Source organism: Sinohyriopsis cumingii, chromosome 3 (assembly GCF_028554795.1).
Source record: "Sinohyriopsis cumingii isolate HCF-2022 chromosome 3, ASM2855479v2, whole genome shotgun sequence".
Taxonomy (NCBI): Eukaryota; Metazoa; Mollusca; class Bivalvia; order Unionida; family Unionidae; genus Sinohyriopsis; species Sinohyriopsis cumingii.
In genome coordinates, this window is record NC_142963.1 from 66,801,743 (window position 1) to 66,813,903 (window position 12,161).

Genomic DNA, 12,161 nt, shown 5'->3' on the forward strand with positions numbered 1-12,161 from the left:
ACACCCAAGTACATTAACTATATACAAATAATCTCATACATTCACTTGTCTTTTTCTCCAGTGTACACAACCTGTTGATATGCCAGTCAAGCTCTTTTTGCAGCATTGGCAAAGATTTCTTTAGCCTTCCTTTTTGTCACCACTGACTTTCCTGGCTCAATGTGCAATCATTTCTTCTCCTTCTCAATGAGAGCCTTTTTCCTTTCAAGCTGGTGCTTGTATTGGCAATATGCAATATGCATATTCTGACAGAGGGCTACATTTGCTGTCATGCAAGAAATCTTTCTTATTACAGTAATTAATTGCACCTTTTCCAGATGCCTTCTGAGCTTCAATTTTTCTGTATGCAGCTTCTTTTGTAGGTGCTGTTCCAAACCCTTCCAACAGTGAGTACCGTTTTTCAGATCTCTATTGCAGAGGTCACAAAATGCCAGTCCTCTTGCATTCAGTTTTCTTATAAACTGACCAACTAAATTTCTGTCAACTTTTCACTCCAGCCATTCCCATACGTTTTTAAAATAAAACCTTTATCTAAACTTTCTGTGTCATGGTCTCTCCCAAACACTCGGGATGCTATGTTTTGCAAGCATGCTTCTTCTTTCCACTGTCAATAGTTTCCATTACATGAAGATTCATTGTATGAATGTAAACTTTTGACCAATCACAATACTCTTTACAAAAGTCATCTGCTAATACAAGGAACGAATAATTTACAAGGGTCGTTGCGGAACGGGAGTGAAAAGACCGTTTTTAAGAAACAGAATCGAAGATTATATAAAAAAAATGGACTATTCAAGAAAAATCTGATTCAACTCAGCAGAAAAGTAAAATTCCGCTTTAAAACTGAGAAAAATCATGTCTATTATATTTTATAACATTTCCATGTAATAATTCAAAATTATAGTCCCTTAAAAACCGCTTCGTCATTTTAAAATGATGTTATGATCGATAAAATACACTGATCAATTGCTATAATTTCCATTCCCAATATTTTACAGCTCATAAAAGAATTACTTTTAAATATAATTAACAGTGTCCCTAGATTTACTGTCATTATGGTAGATATCATAAAAAAAAATGTTTTGAAGAAAACCCTATGTCAATTTGCCTATAAATTCTAGAGGAATAGCAATAACAAGATTTTCAAGATAACCACCATTGTGGCCATACTGGATGTCAGATCAGTATCAATTTCATTCAGAACATACTAGACAACATAAAAATTCTGCTGAAAACATCATTTTAATATAACTTTCCACTTGCTAAAATTGGGTGGGGGGTTCACACACAGAAATCTATTCTGTATTAACATAGGAAAAGAAAATTATCTCTATTCTGTTCCATTCTTTGGTCGTCTGTCCAAAACTAATTTGCTGCTGCATTGTGCATCACCAGTCTGCTGAATCCCTTAGAATGTGCCCAGTGACATTACACATTTAGTGTCCATATTTCTAAGGCTTCAGATTTATGTCAAGAAAAGAAGTTATCCTCTTCGTCAAACCTATCAAAGTCTCGGTCTGTAAACACTGTAGACTCATCTTTTGGTTTCTTCTCTATCCTCATGTTTTTAGACAACCTGCTTTTCTCCCGCTCCACAACCTATAAAATAAGAGTCACAAACAGGCATCAGATCACTCACCTGGTGACATTTGTATAACAGCCCAATACAAGTTAACACAGCTTCAAGACATTTTCTGTAGAAATTTCCACTATTGTTGATCTGACTATAGCATGTTTCGTTGTAACACAAATCTGGATATAATACAATGTGACATGATGCCTGAAATTTCATAATAATTTCACTGGTTTAATGAAGTACCATATATACTTGTGTATAAGCATGTTTTGTGTAACACAAATTTGGATATAATACAATGTGACATGATGCCTGAAATTTCATAATAATTTCACTGGTTTACTGAAGTAAAGTATATACTTGTGTATAAGCATAAGCACGTTCGCATACAAGTCAAATCCGCAAACTGAATAGGTATAAACATATAAAAGTGATTGACCCACATACAAGCCAACCCACGAGCCTAAGACATCACAAGATGCATGCAACAAGTTCTAAATGCATTTATTTAGGCAAAATTATATTAGCATAATTTACATGTATACCTCTCTTGGAGTTGGCATGAATGATTACTGCAAAGAAATGGTATAAATTTGTTTCAAAAGTCAATAAATTTATTTAATTTTGTTTTCTTATTGCTTCTGCCTAATTCAGATTTGTGTATAACCTGATTCGATAATGACAAGAATTGAGCATTCACAGGTTGCTGTAACAAAACTTCTCCCTTATGACTCAATTACTGTTTGTTTACGTGTTATTGCATTAGACAATTTATATCGATGCTCCAGTAGTTACATTTTTATTTTGCCTTGAAATTTTAAATACCTAACTCATTAAAATGTGATCCCAGTGTGACATCAACTGACAACAATAGGGTTTGATTCAATGCTTGCAGTTTGGTTAATGAGTGTATTTATATAATGGCATCACCGAATGGACATTGTAGGTTTGAACACACACTGAATGAAGTACATACTGCTAAATAAAGTACATCCCTTGGATTGGAATCATGGGCACAACTGCACTAAACTTTAATGATATCTCCAAAATACAATAATGAAGTTTTAGAAATAATGCTTCGAAAATTATGCTAATACTGTAAAAACCGAGTTGTAGTCTGCTGTGATTTAAGTGAACTTATTCCCCTTTTTACAAAAGTACGGTAATTGTGCTAATATTATTGAGTGAAAGTCTATTACACATCAAGGTACTGGTATGGTTGCCGGTCAAAATTCCCTCTTAACCCTAGTCAGTTTCAGGGTTTTAATATTTAACTGGCCTCTGTTGCTGATGAAAAACAGAAGACAAATCCGCCAATTATAAACAAAGGAGATGTCAAAACATCCAGCTTTCCATTGTGTGGAAAATTGTGATTTTGTTCAGCTAAATCACAAAAGTTAAAAAGAATGATGATAATCTTAGTTGAGCTATATTCAGGATATTATCCTTTATTATTACCATTCTTTCCTGAACAAGTAACAGTTACGCTGGTTATGTATCTTGAACATGTACATCTTTTCATAAAGATTAACTCATTTCTAGCATCACTTATATCATTGAAAAATAGTAACTTGTGAGCGTGTGGATCAATGTAAAGAAACAGCTATTACCGACTAACTGAAGTGTTATCTGGAAGAATACAATTTAAGCAATGAATAAAGCAAAATTTGCATCTAATATATTTGGGAATAAACAAGGATTAAAGTGATGCTAAGCATAATTTGCACAATGCAAGTACCAGGGTAAACTCAAATGGCCCATTAATTATGAAGTCTTTATTTACCTTTATTTAATTTCGTGTTGGAGAACACAGAAAATATGCACATGCAAAATAATAATAAAAGCAATCATGGTAGTTTATAACAGTTTAGTAAGTGTTGGGACACCCAGAATGTATAAATGCATATATGTCAATTTCTTTTGTGTCCCAAGATTTACACGCATTATGATAGTCCACAAAAAAAGAATCTTAAAAACTTTAACATTTATACCATGACCCATGGATAAGCCAACCCATCTTCTTCCAGACCTTTATTTTTCCTATATTATTCTGCTTATATGCAAATATATACTGTAATTCAAAGTTTCAGTTCTAACATAAACAAGAGTTTGTTTTAAGAATCTGGCTTGATGTGTTGTGTTTCTGTAGAAAAGATGTCTTCTCATTATGTCTTTCTTTATGTGAGTAAATTATCTGAATAACAGATGTGAAATGTTTCCTTTTGTAAATGTTCATTTAAATTTTATATATAATCACCAAATATATTGTCTGCAGTTTGATTAAACTCAAGTGTATATACGTTAGTCAACAACACATCTACTAATTGTTGGTCAAAGACACTGTAAGTAAGACCTTCCCATATTTTTGAATTAAGCATAAAGAGCTTTACTGCTTATCCAACAAAGAAACATTCTCAAACTCAGACCTAGTAAGCTTTTGAATTTTTCCTTAAGGTGTTTATCTAGCAGTTAAATGGATAAACCAATCAAAGACAAGTTGATATCCATTGTTTGGTTGCTCATATTATGTGCCTGTCAAAACCTCTGATCTACTGCATATGTCCAGTAAATACAGCAGTTTGAGGATCTCTGATAAAGACATGAAAGCCTTTCATGTCAGGGTTCTTTCTGTTAAATTGGTCAAAATCTCTTAAGCTGTTTTTTATTCTTCAGAAAAAAGTCATTTAAAGATTGTTCGGTTTTTAGTAACAGCTGTCACATTGATTTCAGGTCAGTATCATTTATACAAATTGAAACCCCTTTGTGCCAGGATACTTTTCATCAAATTTGGTTCAAGTCTGTTATTTTGAGGAGATATTAAATGGTTTTCTATTATTAATAAAGGTGGCAATATGCGATGTTAGATCAGCATACTTTTTATGGCACAAGCTTGAAAGCCCTTCATGTCAGGATGCTGTCCAACTTAATTAAATTACGCAAAGTAGTTTTTGAGATGAAGTCATTGTAATCAAGGTTTTGCTATTTTTCATAATAGCTGCCATGTTTGACATTTGTACCCATGAAAGCTCTTTAGATCTGAATGCTGTCAAATTTTCCACTTTTTTTCCCAGTCCGTGTGAACTTAACCTTTTGACCCCAAAATGAATAGGTGTATTTCTTGTATCAAATGCAAACTTTGAACAAAGTTTAGTTAATGTGTGAAGCCATTTTATCCTCTGAGTCACTGTGACCTTGATGAATATCCTTTCAACTCCAAAAATTAATAGGTATCTTTCCTATCTCAAATGCAAGCAATTTTACAAAGAATAGTCAAGGTACCTAGGATAGAAGTTTTCCTTCTTTCTATCTCTGTGACATTAACCTCTGACCTTCTGAGTCTAAAACTGCCGCTTCTTTCCTACCCTAAAGGCATACTACTTACAAAGTACATATGGACAGTAAAAAATAAATATGCCACCTTCTGCTACAGTAAAAGGTTCATGAAATACAAATCTTTGCCATGATGCTGATGCTAAACACCAATCACTCCATATTTTAGTGTAAAACTCTAGGCCAGCTGAAAATTCTTTCATAATAAAGCCAAGAAAAATAGATCAAAAGCTATTACTTCATCTAACAACCAGTGTTAACTTACCGCCTCTGCAGCTTTGATGGTCTGAGTGCTGCCAGCTTCTGCTGATTGTCTCTGTAGAATGCATAAACAATCATCTGTGTAATCCTCATCTTTTTTTCTCTTGAATGCTTCTAAAGATAGAAGATATAACTTGAAGACAAAAATTCTAATTTCTTTGTAATCCATCAATTACCTCCCCACATTTCAAGCAATATGCTGCAATGTCTTTTATTATTTACATACTGTAACTCTAGAAAGTGTGGTTTTGAAGAAGGATAAAACTGTTAAAATCCTTAAAGCCGCTTAATTCTTTTTTTTCTTTTTTTTAATATTCCCTTTTGTTCACAACATAAATGGAGAAAGGACAGTTATCTCATGGCTAACTACTTGCATTTGTCCAGCAGGAATTAATTATCCAATATATATTATGGCAAAGTCATAAATAAACTGCACAAAGCAGACCACTGAGATTTACATAAACCACAACAACATCATCTCATCTAACTCCCTTCACTTTTTTTCTTCTTAATAGCTGAGGCATTAAATTTGAATGATAATTTCTAGGATAAAAAAAGCTCTTTTAATATGGCTCAACATCATATGGTGCTGGAAACCTGCCATCACTGGCTCAATCACTAGGTATATAATACCAGTACACTGTTGACCTATCAAACTAACAATCATCGTAATCAAAAATAAAAGGTTCAAAATAGTTCTGTATGTAATTGCTTATAAGTCTAGCCAAACTGTAAACAACAAAGATCCAGATCTGCTGTAGCATAATGCACACACAGATCAGGGTCTATGTTGTTTGTTCTTCTTATTACTCCTAACTGTAATGCACTGACCCAGATCTGCTGGTGCATTATGTGATGGCAGGTCTGTGTCCATCCAGTTTGCAGTTGGACTACACTTATAAGTGAGCATATGGTATCACGGTACCAATTGTTTTTCCATATACCTCAATGCTAATGTTTTGTGAAATAAATATACTTTCTGTCCTACTTGGGCATGAATGTCACACGCTGTCATATAGAACAATGCTAGATTGTCAATTTGACAATGACATAACCAGGTACTCCATTGCATTTAAGAGAGATAACTCTACTGGAACTAGACAGGGGTAAGAGTTATCTAGTCACAACAAGCACATTTTCAGTCATGTGTACCATATTTTAAAAAAATCATAAAAAATACAAAATATGATCTAGATAGAAATTAACACAAACTCACATGTTGCCAAGAGGCTCAACTTTTTTTTAAGCCAAACAGAAAGTACAAGTCTTACATAATGCACCAATCACAGCTAGTTTTGTTCTTTAATTCTGAATACAATGTTCCATACACCTTAAGCTCCGCCCACCTGGACTTGCGCAATTGGTACTGTTATACCTATAGCAAACCTTAATTTTTCCAATAATCTGTGAAATAGTTCGGGACTGTATAAGTAACAAATATACTTAGTCTCACTTGTGAAAAACAATTTGATGAGGTACTAACCTATGTCTTATATGAATGTGTATAGAAATGTCATTGAGCTGTTTGAACTATTGTTTTCATACTTTTGCTTCACCATCAAAATCATCTTTTGAAATAAAATGAATTCTTTCAACTATGAGTTGTATCTTATTCATATCAGCAATTATTGAACTTCACATAGGTGATATGGGATAAATCACATTATATCATATTATGTAATAACTAGGTCAAAGGTCAATGTACCAAATAGTATGCACCTGTCCTACTTCAAAATGTACAATTCACCTAAAAGAAAGGAATTTATATTTGTTTGGTAGGTGCAGAACTTAACATCAGAGACAGGTGGACATGACCCAATCTTATTATAAAGTATAAGCTTTGACCACTTTACACTATCTACAGATACAAGAGGTCACTAACCACCAGTCCTCACACAAAGGTCCACCTACCCATCCTCTTTGTAACACAAATAGTAAGCTTTCCTCCTTTGTAATGTGAATAAAATTGTTTCAATAAGCCAGTCAGTCACCAAATATAGTAAATCGCAGCTTCTAAGTGGTTATGTTTGGATTGGGAGGTGAAATTAGGGGAATAAAATACAGAAAAATGCCAAATATAAACACTAAGTATAGCACATCAAATGGAGTTAAAAACAGGAGGAAAGTGCTTATCTAAAAGGGAGAGGTAGCTTATGATAAAGGAATTAAAGGTGGCAAAATCAGCAATGCGAAAAATGAGAAGTGAAAGTCTGATGACCTTACCTTGGACAAATATATGGGGCAGGGCCCAACAGGTCCAAGGACAGCCCAAAGGCAACTGTGCTATAACATCCCTTACAGGACCCAAATTTCAAGTGAAGTTGTGTTCATTTCCATCTAATATAAAAGGGTGAATAATTTAGATAATATAGATACATATAAAGTATATTTCTTCTACATAAGAATTTGATAATAATTGGCATAAGATAGAGAGAAACTTATCTCAGAGCCAAGCAGAACATACCTTATCAGTTTTTAAACTTGTAAACTTTACTGTGAGAAATTATCAAATTGCTTCTACTTACATTTGCATCAAGATTGAGGGCTAATATAATACTTCACAAATCTTCTCTTTATTTTCATAATCAGTCACTGAAAATGTGAGATTTTATTTCCTTGAAATGTTATGACTGGTGTAAGGGAGATAACTGAATGATATACATAAGGTGTGGTAACCTTGAATACATTATCCATGTAATATAGATGAGTTCATCAACAACCTGTATTAACTTCATTGCAATTAAATTATCTCAAAATACATTACTGGCAAAGTGAGAACCTAACATTTAGACTCCTATGTTTAGTGGAGACCTCAAGAGTCATGTAATTTTAATTTCTAAGATGACGCAGCTCTTTCATATCACGTAGTTCATATTTTCTACAATGCCGGCATGTAGAGTGCAGCCTTCCATAACCATGCAGATATCATCTCATGCCAATTTGGATTCTTGCGATGGGATTCAAAGTTTCAAGAACAGTGTGGATTTGCATGGAATGAATACGCACTGTGTGACTAAAATGGTTATCATTCTGTAATGTTGGACCAAACATGGAAATTCCACAGGAGCAGCTTGACAGAAAGAAATAGGATTAATTGAAAGTCAATAGTAGATTATAATTGGGCTTATACAAGTGCCAATGGGAAATGCTGACTTAAGGAAACTGGTCTTGTTTGTTGGTATTCACTGCTACTTCAACAAAAGGGAATGCAAGAGAACTGAACTAACTACATGAACAATTTCAAAGCAGGAGAGTGTAAAAAAAAAAGGAACAATTAGAGCAGGACAATTCAAATCAAAATGGGAAGGAATACCAAATCCTTAATAAATTACTTAAAAATTACTCATGCCAGAACATCCCACATGGTACAAGTGATCTATCTACAAGTGTACTTAGAGTGTTCTCTATCCTGGTTTATGGCATGCCTTACAAGAACAAGATAGTTGTTTATGTACACATGATTTTTCATCTTTTGCAGGTACAATAGCCAATATTTGACCAAAATCAACTATATTATGTTTACATAACTTATTTTGTTGCATGCATTCCAATCTAGGAGGTAACAGCACATACATAAAGGCATCAGGTAACACAAGTCTATATCTATCATAGCTATAGTTATCAAAAGTCCCCATCCAAAGCCATCTTGTGCTATTTTCTGAAGATTTCATACATTTTATTCTTAAAGAACTTTCAATATTTGACCAAAAGTGTTCAGCATGCATTTGTTTTCCTACATCAAACTAGTATAGTTCATAAATGCCGCCCACATGCATGCGTTTCTATGGAAACACTGTGAGGCTATTCTTTCCTTTAGGTATCACGGTACCAATTGTTTTTCCATATACCTCAATGCTAATGTTTTGTGAAATAAATATACTTTCTGTCCTACTTGGGCATGCATGTCACACGCTGTCATATAGAACAATGCTAGATTGTCAATTTGACAATGACATAACCAGGTACTCCATTGCATTTAAGAGAGATAACTCTACTGGAACTAGACAGGGGTAAGAGTTATCTAGTCACAACAAGCACATTTTCAGTCATGTGTACCATATTTTAAAAAAATCATAAAAAATACAAAATATGATCTAGATAGAAATTAACACAAACTCACATGTTGCCAAGAGGCTCAACTTTTTTTTAAGCCAAACAGAAAGTACAAGTCTTACATAATGCACCAATCACAGCTAGTTTTGTTCTTTAATTCTGAATACAATGTTCCATACACCTTAAGCTCCGCCCACCTGGACTTGCGCAATTGGTACTGTTATACCATATACGGTAGGTTTTTGGCACTGTTGCACATAAAATCAATGAAACAAGTAGAAATATTTTAAAATAGTTATTTGGTAAAAATTATTTCAGAAATAATAAATAACTCATCCCAAGTGCCTGACTGCTGGTATCTGGCAAATACTGAAAATATTATATAGTTCCAACTATCGATATAAGTAAGGACTAATTAATAAAGCTAAGACAACCTCTGCTAACAAGGTAAGTACCTATTAATGAACTTGTACTAGAAGATGTCTTCTTTCTTTGTCGAGTTTTCAGCTTTTGCAGTTCCTTCTTCACTCCCCACTTCCTGGTACTGATCAATTTCATTGGATCATTATTCTTTTTCCTCTTTTGTGTAACTGAAAATATAGCAATTTTGCCATTTCAAGAGTATATAGGAGCAAATTTAAAAACATTTCAGTGTTTCCTTATTACTCATGACAAAAAATTCATTCTAAAACCTATCTGTTTCTATGTCAATATATTTTAAAGAAAGAAATTGTAACCGATTATTAATTGTTCACATCTATGAAAGTACCTTATATACTCAATTATAAATGGAGTTAAATTGCAAACAAAGAACCTCATCTGAAATAGCACAATGCACCTGCAGATCAGAGTATATTTTGCTTGTTTTACTGATTACTCCTAACAAACTGCACAGACCAGGATCTTCTGGCACATTATGCAATGGCAGATATGGGTCTGTGCAGTTTGCACTTGGATTTAACTTATAAGTGAGTACAGACAGTATTAGTAATCTCCAGTAAACTAAACTTGAAAACAGGTCCATTTCTTTTGTGAGAATTTGAATTTATTAGCGAAAAGACATCAGGGTGACTAATAGTCAAACAATGTAAGATACATCACCCAATATTTTTGTTCTTGAGGAGGGTAATGGTATTAATGAAAATCAAATTTTCAGAAATATCACACACAAATGGCAACCAACAATGATGCTTTTCTACAAAGTAAAGTTGTTTTTTGTCAGACTTTAATTACCCTGATTTATTTTCTCTAATAAATTTGAATTCTCACAAAAGAAATGGACCTGTTTTCAACTTTTGTTGGCCTACATTTCAGTTGGCTGGCAAGCGATGAGAGCCAGGAATGCCAAAATTGGGTTAATTTGAAATAGTATTCGTCAACGAAACAAATAAAAATATATTATGCCTATTGGGACTGTAAAGCAACATTTCATTTCATTCAAGAAACATATCCACCACATGAACCTACTTCGACATACCTCGACTACTGTCACATTGCAACAAATTCAAATGTACATCAACGGAACATGAAATTGCATCCATATGCAAGTGTCATATTTTCATTCTGCGAGGATAAAGACAGCACAGCAAGTATAATAATCACACATAAATTAGTGGTCAAGAGTGTTGATATATAATAATAATGAGGACTTTGTATAGCGCCTAATTTTTAGAAGCTCTAAGCGCTTTACAACATTAAACAACACCTATAAGATAAAAAAAACATAATTATTACAAAAAAACAAACACCATGAAATTAGAAAAAATTAAAAAATAAAAAACATGCTGAGAATATTTCAGGAAGGAAACATTATTAGGTCTTTAAGTTTGTTCTTACAGTGGAAATAAGTGAGTTTTGAGAGCCCTCTTGAATGTGATCACTGTGTCTTTGTGTCTAAGTTCAGTGGGCAATTCATTCCACGTTGCTGCCAAATGTGAGATATTCCTGAAACTTTGACTACTCGTTCCGCTGTCGTTGACATCGGAACACGCTATACAAGTCAGTTATTTGGATAGTAAGACATATCACTTAAACAAAAACATGTGCAATGTCTTACATTGTAGGACTAGGTAAGTAAAGTCTGACAAAATCATTACAACTTTACTTTGTAGAAAAGCTTCGTTTTTGGTTGCCAGTTGTGTGACATTTCTGAAAATTTGCCTTTCGTTACACTGTTAGTCGACATCAAAACAGCCTACACAGCGCCGTTAGTTAGGCGGTAAGAACCATCACCCCTCAGAACAAAAATATCGGGTGATGTGTTTACGTTGTAGGAGTACGCCTAATTTGTGCTCTTGTCTTGGGAGTTTGACGGCATATTTTAATTAGATTAAATTAATAGTAGTAATTATTAACAATATGTCAAAACATTTTGTTTACCATTTTCTTGCTTGAAATCCTCCTCAAAAAGTGCTAGACTTTGCCGCACAAGTAAGTACGACATTTTGTTACGGATACCCACACATGCAACTTCCGTTTTGGGGGGGGGGGTAATCTCTAACCAGAGGAAGTAATTTTCTTTGCTTAATGTATGATGCAAAGTCTTTAAATGGTACACTTCTTGAATAATTATTTTAAATGAAAAGTTTAAAATTTAGTTCTTACTTTTTCAGTAAAATAAAGAAGAGAGAGGAAATAAGGTTTACTTTGTGGTAGGGAGTCTTCTTGGTTGATCTCGATTTTTCTGTACCAAATATTTTGTTAGATTTGTAAGATGCCTTCCGCAGAACGCCAAAATCTAAGAGAACTATGAATACAGTAACAAAATTGGTAGCAGCTGTTGCTATAATAAGAAATATACAAAAACTGGGAAAAATAAGCGCAACCTCATTCGTAAGTGTTGTGACTGAAATATCGCTCAAGTATTTGACCGACGGTCTCCCTAAACACAGTAATGGGCTGTAATGGAAGCGACAATACTATAATGTAAAAGAAATTCCAG

General features: G+C 33.7%; 1 protein-coding gene across 1 annotated transcript; it reads right to left on the minus strand.

Moving 5' to 3' along the window:
* Positions 1 to 1,223: 1,223 nt before the first annotated feature.
* On the minus strand, positions 1,224 to 11,693 carry LOC149803017 (uncharacterized). The gene is made up of 4 exons (XM_089952573.1): positions 11,600 to 11,693; positions 9,676 to 9,810; positions 5,172 to 5,281; positions 1,224 to 1,599 (listed from the first exon to the last, which is right to left on the minus strand). The coding sequence occupies exons 1-4, from the start codon at positions 11,661 to 11,663 to the stop codon at positions 1,471 to 1,473; spliced, it is 438 nt and encodes a 145-aa protein (XP_089808699.1). The 5' UTR covers positions 11,664 to 11,693; the 3' UTR covers positions 1,224 to 1,470.
* Between the last annotated feature and the right edge of the window lie 468 nt (positions 11,694 to 12,161).